The 14,823-nt window shown below is 37.8% G+C and overlaps 1 protein-coding gene across 1 annotated transcript in view; it reads right to left on the bottom strand.

Moving 5' to 3' along the window:
* Positions 1-14,823, bottom strand: part of sv2a (synaptic vesicle glycoprotein 2A) — a 55,686-nt gene that overhangs the window by 9,676 nt on the left and 31,187 nt on the right. The window contains exons 3-10 of the mRNA XM_042425137.1: positions 12,919-13,099; positions 10,564-10,715; positions 8,790-8,923; positions 6,761-6,850; positions 5,514-5,621; positions 4,691-4,779; positions 2,394-2,558; positions 1,818-1,951 (exon numbers count right to left, since the gene is read on the bottom strand). Coding sequence (XP_042281071.1) covers positions 1,818-1,951; positions 2,394-2,558; positions 4,691-4,779; positions 5,514-5,621; positions 6,761-6,850; positions 8,790-8,923; positions 10,564-10,715; positions 12,919-13,099 — 1,053 coding nt within the window. The remainder of the gene's footprint in view (positions 1-1,817; positions 1,952-2,393; positions 2,559-4,690; positions 4,780-5,513; positions 5,622-6,760; positions 6,851-8,789; positions 8,924-10,563; positions 10,716-12,918; positions 13,100-14,823) is intronic.

Raw genomic sequence — 14,823 nt, 5'->3', positions numbered from 1 at the left:
GGCCGGCACTGATAGCAGTTACAAGGTGTAAAGACTGCAAACAACTAACAAAGCAAAAGGAAGCTTTGGCTGTATGGACACAGCTGCTGAATGTATAGTGGATACTGTCCTTTTTCTAAAATGTACAAAGATACATCTTTTGTGTCATTGCAGTGGGGAAAAATCAATTGTGTAGTTTGAGATGAGAGACAGTGCTGCAATTTTAAAGAGGGGGAAAAAAGATGATTCAGTCTGGGTTGCTAGGAGACATTGCAGCTCTGCAATGCTGCATTTGGTGTGGTGCCAGTCACTCAGTGGAGGGGAAAAAAGAAAGTAATTGAGCCATTTTGACAAACAGTTGGAACAAATTTTGCTGCTGTTTTACATGTAAGTAAAAGGAAAGAAATGTTGGAGAACACACTGTGCACTAAAGCTGAACATTATATGATACAAAAAGATCACCAAGGATATTGTATTGGATTCTAATAGATTTTAAAGGACTGGCAATAATATGTTTACTGGAAGGTGTAATAGATGGAAATTCAATAGACACCACTGAACTCACATATTTTCTTAATAAAATTGCATTTGTGGACAGCAAACACAGAGGAGTGAAAATGTGCCAACAGCTGCTTATAAAAGGAAGTTATTTATAAAGAGATCTGTGAAAGCTCTATTAATAGCATAGAGAGAAAAGGGACAGAGAGAAAGAAAGATGGGATCACCTGAGGCACCTAAACACAGCAACACATTACAACACATTTTAATTTTTACAATAGATTTTATTCACTATTTTTTAGGTATTACTAAAATTTCAAGTGATGCCAAGTCTGGAAAATTGTTTATCTTAAGAGCAAAATACATAAACTCAGTCTTTTCTGATGATCCTCTGCGGACAGCATTCCCTTACTTCATGACCTCTCCCTGCAGGAGTCAAAATGTCCTTGAGCAAGGCACTGAACCCCAAGTTGCTCCCGATAGCCAGGACTGCATGGCAGCTCCACCACCGTTGGTGTGAGAGTGTTTGTGTGAGTGTGTGTGTGTGAGTGTGTGTGTGAATGGGTGAATGAGAGGCAAAATTGTAAATTGCTTTGTCCAATTAGGTAGAAAAGTGCTACAGAAGTGCAATCTACTTGCCATAAAAATAAACATTTCCCAGTTCCAACTCATGTGTGTTATCCCCTTGTTTGTCCCTCGTTGAGCTGTGTTGTAACAATGTTGGTTATAATTTGTTGCCTAATGGTGTTCACTGGCTCCCACCTTTCTATTTAACACTACTTAAAGATCCCCTCCAGACATGTTTTAAGATGTACATGAAATACTCTACTTGGAATAATTATTTGTGCCTGATGTGTTTTTTCCACCAAATAACGTACAATTATCTTGTTAAAATCCTTAAAATTACATCTCCTCCTTCTCCCTCATTAGAAATTCCAGAATCTATAAATATACAAATATATTTAATTTCAGAAGTTTAATTGCTTGACACAAGATATCTCCTACTTCACTGTAAAGTCCATTCTCAGTTTTCTCAGTCCACTTCAAGTTTTGTCATCACACTTGTGTAAATTGAATATTGGACCAGGATTGGCTTCCAAACTAGATGTGATGTCACAAATCATGCTCGTAGGCCCACCCCTTGAAACAGGATTTTCAATGAGCACAAAGAAACTTCCCACTTTCAGCAGATGAAAGTGAAAACAGCCTTCCAGTGTCAAACTCTGCACATACATCATTCTACAAGAGAAGCTCAAAAATTCAACTGTAGGAACAAGAAGAAAAACACATTTTTGACTGGAGGGGGACTTTAACTGTGTTTGCGCGTGTGAGTTTCCTACCTGTGTTGTAGAAGAGGGTGGCGATGAAGGTGCAGTTCTTGAAGAAGGTGTTGCTGGAGGTGATGTCCTCGAAGTAACACTCCTCAAACAACGAGTCCTCAAACACCATAGACCTCATTTTCAGGTTCATAAACCTGGAAGCAATTAGACAAGAAGGATGAGGGAATTAAGGAACGGAGGCAAATAGGCAATGAATAGAAAAGGAAAATGCAAAGAGATAGAGAGACATGCCTTTCCTGCCTGTTAGGATGTTTATTAACATATTGTTGTTTGAATTTTAACAACTCAAATCAAATGCAGAGTTCAGGTAAAAGACAAAAGGTCAAATGATTCATCAAAGATAAACTTTGTAAACATGAACGTGTCTACTGTCTTTTCTAATTAAAGAAATATTCAGAGCAAAATATTTGCTTTTCATCTGGTTTGTTGTCGTCCACCTCAAATTATTAACACTTAAAAAAATAAATTGATCCAACAAGTATTGAGGATATGGAAAATATTAAAAACTGTTGACATATTCTTTGAACAAAAGGAAAATGATCAAACAAATTTAAGATGAGCAAACAGCTAACTCACTTGTCGTTGAAGTACTCTCCCTGGCGGTGGACTTGGTTTTCCAAGGTGAAGTTAAAGGTGACATGTTCTACTTTCTCCTTGACGAAAACCTTAGTGCGTGAGGAGTACTCCTGTTTCTGCAGGTACTTGATCATGTCGGGGAACCACACTGTCAGGCCGTAGTAGCTGGAGGAGGAAGAGGAGGAGGAGGAAGAGAGAAAAAGACAAATCTAACAGTTTGCTCAGAAAAGATGAACAAAGTGGCACATGAGCAGTGTTGCTGTGTACATGAATATTTCAAATACATATATACTGTATTTGCAACATCTTCTGTCTGTCCACTATGGCGCAAATCTTATATATGCCTTACAATGTGAAATGTGAAACGTTATAACACAGTAACTTATATTGTTACAACATGAGACTCACGTTTGAATGAGGAAACGGTGTGCGGAGAGCAGATAAATTGAAGAATATGGCTCATTTACATGAATTGTTTTAAGTTCTACTTCATACTTGGGTGACACATGGCAAGATTCTGCTGTTATTGAGCACAGTGGATGATATTGTGATAAGTATGCGTACACTAAGAAGGATTTTAAAATGCATGGTGCATGCTGTACAGAAGGACGAATGAGTCCGACCCTCTGGAGATAGCTTCATTTCTCATTGATCAGCTGGAAGGGCATTATTATTCAGCTGACAGTGGAGGAGCCACCAGAGTCCACAAGCACTAACACACGCGCCAAAGAGCGCATAGGTTGCTGTCTTCTGATTTCTTTTAAGAAGCGCTTACCCAGGGGGTGCACGAAGACAGACCTCTCTCCATAGCCTTCATGACAGGATGAAATGGCCGCAGCATGTTCTAACCGTAGATAGAGCTACACCTCTATCTAACACACACCACACACCAGCACTGAACAGCAGACCATTTTGTGCGTAAGTAGATGGAGAAAGTGCAGGATCAAGCCATCCTGTAGTTTCATTGCATAAGTCTGAGTGCCAGAGTACATCACGTGGACTCCACCTCCGCCTGAGACCAACTTATGTCGTTATAACGTGAAACATGTCATGTTATAACATATAAGTTTCATGTATAACACCAAACGTATCACGTTATAATGTATATTGGTATATTGTTATAACAAGAAAAGTTTCTTGTTATAAGTTTGTATGTTGTAATGATGTGAAAATATCTTGTTATAACGTGAAAACAGGATCTTGTTATAACAAGAAACCTTTCATGTTATAATGTGATACTGATCCATTTATCTTTTTCTGGTGTGGCAGCTATTCGCTGTCGTACGATAAAACTCTCATACGCTAACTATGATAACTTAACTTAAGGCTGCATCAAGCAGGCGGTTAGCTTAGATTAGCACAAAGACTGGAAACGGGGAAACAGCTAGCCTGCCTTTTGTCTAATGTCAATAAAATCTGCTCTAACCCTTACTAATGAACTCGTTATATCACATTTGATTAATCTGTATAAAAACCAAAGTGTAAAAGCGACATTTTATCATTTTACAGGGTGTTAAGTGCTGCACTATTTCTTGGCTCAGAATGCCTGCTAGGCAACCAGCTGACGCTCCACTAAGTTATTGCTTGCAGCCAATAATTAGTAGTAATAGTAGAAGAAACGAAGACATATTGTGTCAATTAGTGAACTTTAGAGATGCTGCTAGGCAGATTTTGTACCCGCTGGGCAGAGCCAGACTTGCTGTTTCCAGCTGTTTCCAGTCTTTGTGCTTAGTTAAGCTAACTAGCTGCTGGTGGTAGCTTCATCAAGTACTTCTACTTTTGATATGTTAAGTGTTTTGCTGATAATACTTAAGTACTTTTACTTATGTAAGACTTAACTTGTATATCTAAAATGTGGTATTACTACTTTTAGTTAAGGAAAGGATGTGAATTTCATAAAGCTTTTATCTTCATCTTTTGTGCTTCTGCTTTTCTGTTGTTCATGTCTGTGAAGATTCTCAGTCATCCATGTCATGGTTATCTACTGGACTTACTGCAACCAGTTGTCCAGTTGCCCTTAATTCAACACTCCTTGGATTTCTGTTGTTTACTTATTTTATTCTGAGCCTTGTCATTTGGGCAGGAGATTATGTAGAACATATGAGCATTTTCTCTGCATTCAGATCGCCCACTGCTAGCTGACTGTTGCAGTATGCTGCTGTGATTATCACTAGCAAGCTCTTTTTGGTTGCAGCAAATAAATTGCTTTCACTGACTGATTGCCTGACTAAGTGGAATTGTGTAAGTATGACAGAGAAAAACCTGCAGTAGTGCACTGTTCTTCAACCTTATCTTACCTGAAGGACATTGAGAACCATACAGCCATCATCATGTAGGTGGTGCGGCGGTACTCGGGAGAGAAAACAGCCTGGAAATTAGTCCACACCTGAAGGAACACACATACACACAAAGACAAAGGGGAAACACGGACGGAAAATAATAAATATGTATTGTAGAATCAGAAATAAAGCAAACAAACACTGGCCTTTTTTCCATCGGCTGCAAGAAATAAACATCATGTCCCAGAATCCCTTTCCAGGCATGGGGTAAACAAACTAAGACAGCTGCAGAAGCACACAAACTGAGGGACAAATCTCTTGTCTTGTACCTGAATACACAGACAAAGAGCTGAGCAGAATGTTGCAAAATTTAATCTGAGCTCTGACTGGCGTTTGTGTTTTCCTTAAAAACAAATACATCTTTTGGTTGCCTGCTGTTATACAGTATATTGCATATTATTTAATATTGGTTATAATAAAACACAGATTTCCCTCATTATGATATCAATTTGTGATGGTGTGCACAATATTTTGAGGGTAGTTACACCCCAGTGCTACAATGTCACAAAATGCTTGTTTATTTTTGGCGAGCTCTTAATTATATTCCCATTTATTAAGCTGAAGAGCACAGTTTTTATCAATTGAAACAAATGAGTTGGGTGTAATTCTGAAAAAATAACAATTTTACACAAGCATGCAGCTTTGCTATCAACCACAGATTGCTTATTAGTCCTGATCTGCCCTCAGTGTGCTGCCTTGTTCCTCTGTTTCATTTGAACAGCTACTCTTAGAGTCAGAATAAGAATTAGTGGAATAAAAAACAAACTGCAAGGTTTGTCACCTGATGGAAAAGTGAAGTGAGCTTCTGCCTCCATTTCTGATGCCAGGCAGCGTTGTCTCCCATGTTCACCAGTTCATCCATCTGCTTCACTGTTTTGATGGTCGTCACCTGGAAACAACAGCACAATCATTCAATATTTAGATTTAATTGCTGTGTTTAATGATTATTGTGTTTTTTCTTGAAAGTGCTTTGCAGAATGTTTATTAGAAAGGTTTTCTTAATATTTATTTATATAAAGCAAGGGTTTTTTTTTAAATTTTTTAATATTTATGTGATATCAGGCATACAAAACACAAACGCTGACACTTTATTTTACAGGTCCCTTAATTTTATACTAATTACCTTGAAATTTTCCATGTAATTTGCAGGTATTTAAGAGTTAATTTTTAGGACATTTTACAGAGAGGTTGGTGCAATTTGGTACAAATGATAGAAAAAAACAACAACAAAAATAACAACTATGTATGAACCCAAATTTGATGAATCAGCACTTACCAGCTAAACCAATTTAAGACTTTTTCTGTTTTTACTTAAAATTTGTACCAAATTGCACCACCCTTTATGTCAAAAGTCATAAAAAGCAATCATTAAATACTTGTAAATTGCTTAGAAAATTTCCGGGAAATTAGTATAAAATTAAAGGACCTAAAAGGTTACCACACAAATGTATTGATTGAGTTGTTTTCATTCATTGCTTAATATGCAAAGCGTTTTTTTTGTAATATTACTTATTCTAAGTAGAATTAATATTCCTTCCATATCATTAAAAATTGATTCATGAATCAACACACTACATTTTTTTTTTTACAACAGATAGGAAATAAGCTCTCCCATAAAGGCACACAACTCACTGAGATAATAAACAGGCTCCATCCCATTAACAATGATATAATGAGAAGCACCTGATCTGCTCCTAATGTCTCACCATTAACTCTATGATATATTCAACATGGCCAGTAATGCTAATTAATTTCACTCATTGATGTAGTAAGAAGAGGTTATAAAATTATTTTATGTCAGCGTATTTAAGTATTAATATCAACTCTGTTGCTTGAAGCATTAAGAGATTATAGTAGTTTCAAGAAAATCTGTTTTAACTTCTTAATATGCAAATTTATGCAGCACAGAGCTCAAAATCTGCTGCTCTGTGATAAGCCTGCAGACGCACACACACACACACCCGCTATGATGATGGTATTTCCTACATAGTGTTGAGACATAAACAGGCATTCTTGAGTGAGACTTACAGAAAAGACCCTCTCTGGGTAACCCTTGGCCCTCATGTTGGTGTCATGGACCTGCTTCAGAATCATCCACGCCTCATCATGTTTCCCATTCTGGAGAAGAAAAACAGTGTCATTACGTTTCCCAATTACATATTAGTCAGCACTCACTATGTTATAGAAATATGATGTGAAAACACAGCATGGAGGCTGAAAGGATACCAGCATGTGATGAAGTCTAAAGTCATGTTCAGTATTTTAATGTCTCTCTGTGGTTTGCTGTAGTTTCTGAAGGCCTCTGTTTTCCTGGTTAACAGGTTTGGGGTAAGACTGAGTGATGTTTTGATTCAATTATTAATCAACAGCTTGATGTGAGAAAGTGCACTGACTGGTGACTTCCGCCTTCCCCTTGCTGGGATTTAAGACAAGTGCGACTGGATGTGACAATACCACAAAACACTTTGACACACGTTTGGAGAAATTAACTCCTAAAATGTTAATCTGTTGAAATTCTGCCAATTAGATTTTTTTTTTCATTTTATCAAGCTGAAGTTGAAGGCTAATCAAGATGCGAAAACCTCAGACCCTGTTTTTTTTTCCCAGCAATTTCCTTCCTCACATGTATATAGTTTCACTGGAGCATACGATATGTGGTGTAAGTGCTTGAGGCTTAAGGCCATGTCAGCCAGAGTAGTTGAGGAAGCAGAGACTGTTACTCATTCACTTCTTCTGCACAGATCTGCCAGATTTGTCTGTTTAATATTTTTGCCTAATTTTTATTTTATTAACGATATCTCACTCTGCCATATTTGTATTCTTATGGATATAGTTAGAATGACAATTAAAAAGGGAGAGTAAGGAAGGGGGATTAAAGTCTTACTTTAAATAACTTTCGTTGTCAGAGTGCCAGCATTATATACAATGTGTGTATACATATTGATATATACACGTATATGTCTGTACTTGTATGTCTATGTTTGTGTTTGTAATTGTTATTATTATTGTTATTTTCTTCCATCTATATTATTTTTCTAATCTTATGTAACCACGAGCAAATGTAATACTCTCATGCTTAACCACTTTACTCTCTGAAGAGAAAAAAACAACCAGTAACAATTTGGTCACAAAAAGAGAGACAGTTGAATTGAACTTGAACTAAATATTCAACCCAATTACATTTCAATCAAAACTCCACTTCATTCATTCAAAGTCCAAAGATGAAATTAAAAACATGATGCAGCAATCTGCATGGAGATGTTCAAAAATGAGCAAAATCCTTTCATATTATCAATTTGCAATTTCTATATGTCTATTTCAGGTGTTCTCTGTAACTCTGCAAACATTTCATTTACTTAAACAATTCACTGATGCTTCCTGATGTCAGTGAGGACCAAAGGGAGTGTCTGTGACAACAGGGGTCTTGAAACATCAAAGTTAAACCATAAAAGTGAAAAACAGCTGGAACAAGTGAGGAAATGATTACAGAAGTAAGAGTTTATGTTTGTGTATACCAGCAATTATGGTTAAATGAGGCTATGTAGCAAACAAATAGAGATACTGCAGAAAAAAGTAACATTTGTTCACTTGATGTGGATTGTAACTGATTACACATTTAGACTACAAATCACCTGCACAGACTGAAACTGATTCCTTCATGTATTGAACATTTCGAAAACATTTAAAAATTTTAATCATTTAAAAAACATTGAGCAGTGTTTTATCCCTCTACCTTTCCTGTCTAGTTTTAGTGTGAAAGTATTCAAAATGCGTTGTAAAAGAAAAAAAAAAAACTTCAGCAATTTTTTATGTATTTTACCTTGCAAATGGAGCTATTTAGCCTGCCCCAGGATATATTTATATGCACATATTTATTTATTCAAAATATTCTGGAAAAGTGTGTAAGCAGCACTTTGTCTGCAGCAAAGCATCTTCCACTTTGCAAGTGCACTGATGCTTTCCGTTTTCATGGCTATTTATGCATTCAAAAAGTCAAAAATGTATTAAAATAATATTTCCACAAGGTCTGAGTGTGGTGAGGGCTGACGAGGCTGACCTCCAGGTAGAAGCGGGGGCTCTCAGGCATGGTGGTGAGGGCAGAGATGGCTGCCACAGAGGGGAAGGCACACACCAACACAAAGACACGCCAGCTGTGGAACTGGTAGGCCGAGCCCATCTGGAAACTCCAGCCTAAATGAGGAGAGTGAGGGGAGGTGTCAGAGCAGACAGAAGCTAAGGGGCAGCTGCAAGATTTAAATTCTGTGTTCAAGAAGCTTCCTCTATTGATACTGTAATGCTCTGGTTGCATCCATGTCCTTGAAGTGCAGTGATTAAAAACTGCAATGCGGTAATTTGTCATGCATGTTCTCTTTTTAACTCTGTTTTACTGTTGTTTGCAATGTGACTCATTTTCTTTTCACTTGTGTAAAGATGAATATCAATAAGGTTGAAATGAATTCAATTGAACTCGATGCATGTTAAAATTCTAGGTAGGTGCTTCACACAAAAAGAAAGTTAATGAAACAGAGAAAGAACTTGCACTCCACTGATAATATATTGAACTCTTTAACCTCAGTTGGTCTTTGTCAAAGCATACTATACTGAAAATAACACTGAAGTATAGCCAACATTTAGTTTTTCTGACTCAGACTTGTCATGATCTCAGTCATTACTAGATTTGACAAAAAATTGAGAATATAAAAACTGGGGAGACACATTATATTAACTATTTTTGCATGGTAACACTTTATTTTACATGAGATGTGACTGGAAGAAAAAACGTTTTTTGTCAAATTACTATTTCCAAGATCAAGAATATAATTACAGACGGAATCTGCCCGTGAATTATATGTAAAAGTGTATACACACTTAATAAATGCTTTATAACACACTGTAAGGATTTGGACATGTGTAGTTATACATAAAACATCAAATATGAGGACAGCCATGTTACACTGTGCTTTCAGTCTTTCATGAGCTACTCAGATACAGATGCTTCATCAGAGTTAAAGGAGTTAGGAAGTTAGAATTGTTGACAAATACATACAAACTTAAAATGTATATAAATCTGTTATACTATCTTATTGAGTGTTATAAACAATTGATTATGTCTTTATATACTTCTTATAAATGCTAAACAGGGCAGGTTAATGTTAATTGTTAGCAGATCTATAAAAAACTAAGCCGTTCTTGACTATAACTCCAGACCAGATGGCTGTGATGAAGATGTGGTCACAGAGATCCTAAATTTGAAACTATAGTAAGTGTACTTGCTTTAAAACACAGACTCTCAGTAGATGGAGGTTGTGTTGCAGAATCGTGCATGAACAGAAGCTCATTACACAGATATTCTTATCTTTGTGCAGGTGCCTTTTGAAGACAATGAGGCCTGCAGAAACTGTCCCCCCTTCTTCTCTTTCCTCCCTAAAACTACACTCTTGTATAGCTGTGAAAACCTTCAGACTGGTATTGCCAGATATTCCTCTAGCAAAGCAAGAGCTGCAGTTTACTTGAAATGTTGTTATGCCTTACCTTATTAAGGAAGCTGCTAGAGACTGGAGGAAACAGGATGAAATTAAGCTAATACCTGTTTTGCCAGACATTTAAACCTCCTGTAAATCCCTGGACCCTGGTTTAAAACCACTAATCCAGTTCTCTTTGTTGCATAGTGATGCATCAAATGGCAACAACCACAGATTCTTCATATTTTGTAATGAAAAATAAAATTGATGTCAGGCTGTTCTTCTAACTGACTGATGGACTGGTGTACATATTGACAAAGATAATGATTTCCTGACTGAGTAATCTAACTGCTTGTTTGTTTTTCTCACCATAGTGTGGGATGATGGCCCAGGCCATGGCGGAGGCGTAGATACCACCGATCATCCAGAACATGCAGAGCCAGCTCAGATGCTCTCCTCGCTTCTCCTGGGCCAGGAACTCAGAGTAATAGGAGAACACAATGGGGATGGAGCCGCCAATACTGCGGAAAGAGGAAGGCAGCGATGAAAAAGGAAAGAGAATTAAAAGAAGAGCATGAGGAGGGTTGGTGGGTGAGATAAAAGAGAGGAGCAGGAGCAGATGAAAAGCAGAAAGCAAGGAAAAAAGACAACAGTAATTTAAAATAGTGGCAAAAATGGAAAGAAAACAAATTAGGCAATGTTGTGAAGAAAGAGAGTAAATTAAGAGAAGGAGTTTTGTAAAAATGCAGCAGAAGAGAGTGTCAGATATGAGAAACAGGTTTTTGCAGCCTTGCAGTTAATTAAGAAGGAAATTTAAGCTCGCAAAGTCACCAATAATGGCCCAGCCGATTGCAATCGATAGCACCATCTTTACGGCCTCTGTGCATGGTCCATCAAAACAATTTATAATCTGATACTGATACCGGTGCTGGGAACACATTAAGAATCAGAGCTCTGCAGTTACACAGCGGTAGTGACTGCTAAAGCAATGACACTACTTTGGAAAAGTTTAAAGTTCACCACCCTGCAAATGGCAGCAATATCCATAATAAATAGGCCACCACGCACATTTCACCAGAATGGCTTAGAAACTGCTTCACAGCCTGCAGATTTTTTTTTTTTATTGCAGAGGACAGTAAGAGAGGCAGAGAGGAAAGAATAATCAACGCTTTTTTTCCTGATTGCTGCATTTTCTGAAATCTGAGCTGCAGTTTTTGCAGTTTTCTAATTTCTCAGTTACATACAGTATGTACATTTAGAAAAAAAAATAACTGCCAGATTTCTTTGTCATTGTTCTTTGTACATTAAAGCCACTATCTGAAGAATTTAAATATTTCTGCCTTTGATGCCCCCAGTGGCGTTATCAACCAGATCAAGAGTCTACAGCCATGCTAGCAGCTCTGTGAAGCTGCACGTACAGTAGGCACAGTGGTACTTAGAGCTAAATGCTAACATGACAATGCTAAAATGCCAATATAAAGCAGGTATAATGTTCACCATATTAGTTTAGCCAACTTTAGCATAGTAAGATTTGTTAATTAGCACTAAACACAATGTACAGTTGAGGCTGATGGGAATGTTATTAGTTTTGCAGGTGTTTCTACTGAACAAATTATATTTCTGATTTGATGACACTATGAAAAGTCGGGAGATCACCACAGTTATTGCAGTTCATCGAGAGAGGGAAATGAATGTCTGTAGCAAATTTAATGGCAATCCATCCAATAGTCAAGATATTTCTTTCAAAACCAAAACTGTCATGGTGGCATTGATGGAAAAGTCAGGGAATCACCAAAGTAACTAGTATTCATTGTCTAGTATTCATACAATTCATTGCAATTCAATGTAACTGCCATCTGTCCAATATTTGTTGAGATTTTCATCTGGACTGACATTAACACCGCTAGGGCTGCTGTCATGGCTAAAAACAACTGCACACAGACTGCACCAGTTGACATTTTTTCTACAAACAAAAATGTATGCATGACAATAATTTAATAATTGAGAAGAATTATTTTGTAATATATATAAAAACATAAAATTTTGCATAGCTGATGAAGCCAAAACAACATGATCTCATATTAAAATATTGGATTAAAGTTGGATAAGCTAATATTTAACTGCTGTATCTGAAACAACTAAAATCTGGTGACCATCATGTTTCGATGTCAGACCCTGACAATCAGAGTGAGGGCTACCATTTCACTGACATTTTGACATTGCCATCAGCATTCAACAACACAGGCTGAAATCCACTGACAATAGCCTGGAGGGACCATAATGCAAGGAGGCCACAAATAATTAATTTCAAACTAGTTGGCTCGCTACAGTAGTTACATTTATACTGTATACCTTTACATCCAACTTTAATCAAAACAGTTCATTCAGGCTTATTCTGTGAAGGCTGTTGATTTAAGTGTATGACATTACTAGCATTGCCGGTAGAAAAAAGCTGTTTGAGAAAAATAGGAACACCAAAAAGCACATTCAAACACTTTGCAAAATAGCTCCTGAAATGCATTAAACATCAAAGACATCCAAGTACTGTATCTGAGGGGGATATTTTTCCTTTAACAGTAATACAAGTGCTGTGTTTTTATCTGTCCCCTGATATGTGGCATTGCTCTGTTTGTCAAGTGAACTAATCTATCACGGTGGTTGTGACTGTCTCATTTCCAGGCCTGGCTCGCTCGGCCTGCCTGCGTGACTCATCTGTCTCCTTACCCCACACCAGAGAGCAGGCGGCAGAAGAGGAAAGAGCTGTAGCCTTGGACGAAGGACGAGAAGAAGGCAAACACGCTGTTGATGGAGAGGGAGATGAGGAGGGTCTGCCGCCGGCCAATCCGGTCGGCCAGGCCGCCCCACACGAACGCCCCGACCATCATACCCAGGTACACGATCAGACCTGGAGAGAGGAGGGAGAAAGAGGGAAGAATTAATGGAGAAAGACGAGAGAATAATGGCAGGATAATGTGATGGGAAGAGATAATGAAGATGGGAAGAGAGCAAGAGGGCATGATAATGAGTTATTATTCATCAGTAAACTCGTTGATATTACTTCCAGCCCTCACTTCCAATCTCATTAGATTTACAATGCCCAGTAAATCCGCTAATTGCTCAGTTATTGAACTACTGAAATATTTTGCATAGAGCACAAACCAGAGAGAGAGAGAGAGAAATACAGCAAAATCATCTGAACTGTATACCACCACAGCAGAGGAGTGGTAGGGTCCAACTTTCATATTAACAATAATAATAATAATAATAACTATACAGTATAATAACTATATAATATCTATGTATTTGTATAGCACTTTACAAGGTGCTTCTCATAAGATACCAGAACTATAAAATAATATCTACTGAGGTATATATACTGAGGGGCTAATGAGCAGATGGGGGGCAGGTGTACAGGGATCAGGTGATGGGGGAGTGGCAGGAAGGACTAAGGACATGCTGGTCACAAGAGGAATTAGACAGTACTGGGATAACATGCAAATGGAATGGAATCAGGCAGGCATGAATTATAGGGGTTATATATATATATATATAAATATATATGTAGGATAAACCTGTGACAGTATAGCCTGAATAAGCAGTGGCTTCTCTACCGTGTCAAAAAATCACCACCACGTAGCAGACAGGCCGCTAACAGAAACAAACAGCACCTTTGTCGACCCAGTCTTGTGATTTGAGGCGCTAACATGACTCACATCCCGTGCGCTATCCTAGCCAGCCTCTCTCTCTGTTTCTCTAGCGTTCTCTCTCCCTCTGCGGTACTGATGATGCTCCCACACACACACACGCACCAGTTGCTCGTTTTGAAATCGCTGCCTTATTGACATCCTGTCAACAATCTTTCTCACTCCCTGAGCCTGCAGTGACACGAGTTATTGGTGAGATCACTCTGAATGAATAAGGAGGAAGGAGCACGTGTTCAGTGCCCACTCGTGACATCTTTGTCTGTTGGTACGACTTTGTCAGTTTCCTGGATCTAAGATAAGAATTTAACATCATATTATATATTATTTTTATGAACAGGCAAATTGAACTCAGTGTGTCCAGCATGAAGATGTGTATCAGCTTTGTCAAATACTCCATCCTGATTGGACGCTACTTGACTACAGATGTCAAGTCAATTTTGCTGATTTTAGATCTATTTTACTGACAACATCTTGTGCCAATGAGACATCACTACCTCATTACCACAGACAAATGCATGGCTAATCAATTGGCAAAACAATCTCAACTCAAGGTCCACTTGTTCCGGAGCTTTCAACCATATCTCAATTGAGTTGCAATTGTTCTGTCAACTGATGACATGTCCTGTCAAGTGCTAAAAAATAATGGAAAGTTTGAACATCTACAGTTTCCATGACAACTGAGTAAACTCCTTCTGCTGATGAAGATGGTTGAATACATTCAACACGGCTGAAAATTATGGAATAAGTCAATAAGGAGACCAGTGGTTGAGATTGTTTTGTCAACTTCTGTTTCCAAAGTCAAGAATGAACTGTCAATCTGAAAGCTAAACAGAACTTTTAGTTTAATCTGTAAGTGTTTATTGTTTGACTGATGGTTAGAAGCTGATTGTTATTTGATATTATTGTAGGTTTACTATTAAGAAGG

Source organism: Thunnus maccoyii, chromosome 10 (assembly GCF_910596095.1).
Source record: "Thunnus maccoyii chromosome 10, fThuMac1.1, whole genome shotgun sequence".
Lineage (NCBI taxonomy): Eukaryota > Metazoa > Chordata > Actinopteri > Scombriformes > Scombridae > Thunnus > Thunnus maccoyii.
The sequence above is the reverse complement of the archived record's forward strand: the minus strand, read 5'-3'. Positions and strand labels throughout refer to the sequence as shown.